The 1,858-nt window shown below is 39.8% G+C and overlaps 1 protein-coding gene across 1 annotated transcript in view; it reads left to right on the forward strand.

Moving 5' to 3' along the window:
• LOC101852480 overlaps positions 1–1,858 on the forward strand; it is a gene marked incomplete at its 3' end in the record, with an annotated part of 37,726 nt that overhangs the window by 33,072 nt on the left and 2,796 nt on the right. Inside the window, 1 exon segment of the mRNA XM_013083365.2 lies at positions 866–943. Coding sequence (XP_012938819.1) covers positions 866–943 — 78 coding nt within the window.

Below are 1,858 nucleotides of genomic sequence, written 5' to 3' on the forward strand. Positions count from 1 at the left end.
AGAGAGAGAGAGAGAGAGAGAGAGAGAATTTATTCATGTTCTTTCAACAGAGGTTAATGGGTGGTGGTTGGAGGGCACCACTGGTATGTCCAGCCCTTCTCCTTTTCTTGCCTTCTTTAGTTTTTGTCTGCCTCTCTTGCTTTCAACAACCACATCCCGTCACAAAGAGCGCTGTCTACGTTAAGGGTACGGTCAGGAAGTCTTTAAGTGAGATTTCCTGAAGGATGGCTTTCACCTGTACATGTATTGAATGTATGACATACGTTTTTGAATCCCCTTTTAACACTGCAAGTTTTTTTAAAAAGAGGTACAGCTCCCGAAGTTTAAGTCTGTCTCGTACAGATCAGCGCCATATTGGTCGACAGTCGTGAAATTCCCCGATTATCAAGAAAAATAGGATTTGAACCATGGTCATCCTCATTGTAATTCAGCACGTGCCCGTTTCGACCGGAAAGTGCGGCACTTGTCAATAAAGTGATGTGACGCTATGTTCAAGTTTATAAAATGTTCGTCCTCTGTTTCTTTTGCCACCCACTCTTCTCGTTGGAAGGATAATCACTTGCAACTTCTTCAACCGACAATGCACCTGATTTTTTTTTACACGTCAGTATTATTTTCTCAAACGACAATAATAGTGACCTTGGTTTTCCTGCTGAATGAAAGCACATATAATTTTATCTCCCTCTCTCTTTTTCTCTAAAGCTAGCAAATTATATTCTTGTACTACTCCTTACTGACAGCAACTCGACTTCACATTAACTCCCTTGTTCGGCTTATTTCTTCCAGTTTACTGACGAGGTACAACACGACTTCATATTACGCATTCAAACAATGTCATTCACTTGATATTTCTTTTTTATTTCAGATATTGTTCACAATGAAATCAAATCCATGCTGGATATACTCTGGATGCTGATCTTGAACTACGGTATCCACCAAATAGGTAAGGTGTTTTTATTTATTTGGTTGTTATTGCACATTTTATGTCTTTATTGGTGAAGAAAAGGTGATACCGAGGACAGATCCCTTGTGTTCTCAACAGGACAATGGACTGAGAGGAAATTTCTCCCGGAGGATGAGAAAAATTCTGACATTGCTTGGATTTGAATCGCAGTCGTCTTTTTTTATTGTCAAATTCATAACAGACTTTGCTACAATGGTCATATGACTGCATATTATGTGGGTTGTATCATTATTGTAACTGTAGATGTTTCTTAAATTCAAACTTTGTTTTAAAAATGATTTCTTCACTTTATCAGATGGTATAGTTTGTCTGCTACTTCCATCTTTAAACTCATTGTAACTTGTGCTTTAAGAACTTATATAATAATGTGCTTGCCACTGGGGACAGTAATACTAAAAGACGAACAAATAGACTCACAACGGAAGAATTTTGTTGCTGATAACCTATGCAAGAAATGTTTCTTTTCCTTTTTTTACTTCCCGTCCTCTATCTCCCTTTCTCTCGTAGACGCTTTTGCGCACACACACGCTCGCACGCACGCTCACACGCACGCACGCTAACTCTCTCTCCCCCCCCTCTCTCTCTCTCTCTATCTCTCTCTCTCTCTCTCTCTCTCTCTCTCTCTCTCTCTCTCTCTCTCTCTCTCTCTCTCTCCCTCTCTTACACTAACACAAACATGCTCACACACTCACACACATACACATACCTACCTACCTACCTACCTACCTACCCACCTACCTACCTACCTACCTACCTACCTACCTACCTACCTACCTACCTGCCTACCTACCTACATATATACATACACACACACATACACACATACATACACACATACATTCATACATACATACATACATACATACATACATACATACATACATACATACACGT

Source organism: Aplysia californica, unplaced genomic scaffold (genome assembly GCF_000002075.1).
Source record: "Aplysia californica isolate F4 #8 unplaced genomic scaffold, AplCal3.0 scaffold00227, whole genome shotgun sequence".
Lineage (NCBI taxonomy): Eukaryota > Metazoa > Mollusca > Gastropoda > Aplysiida > Aplysiidae > Aplysia > Aplysia californica.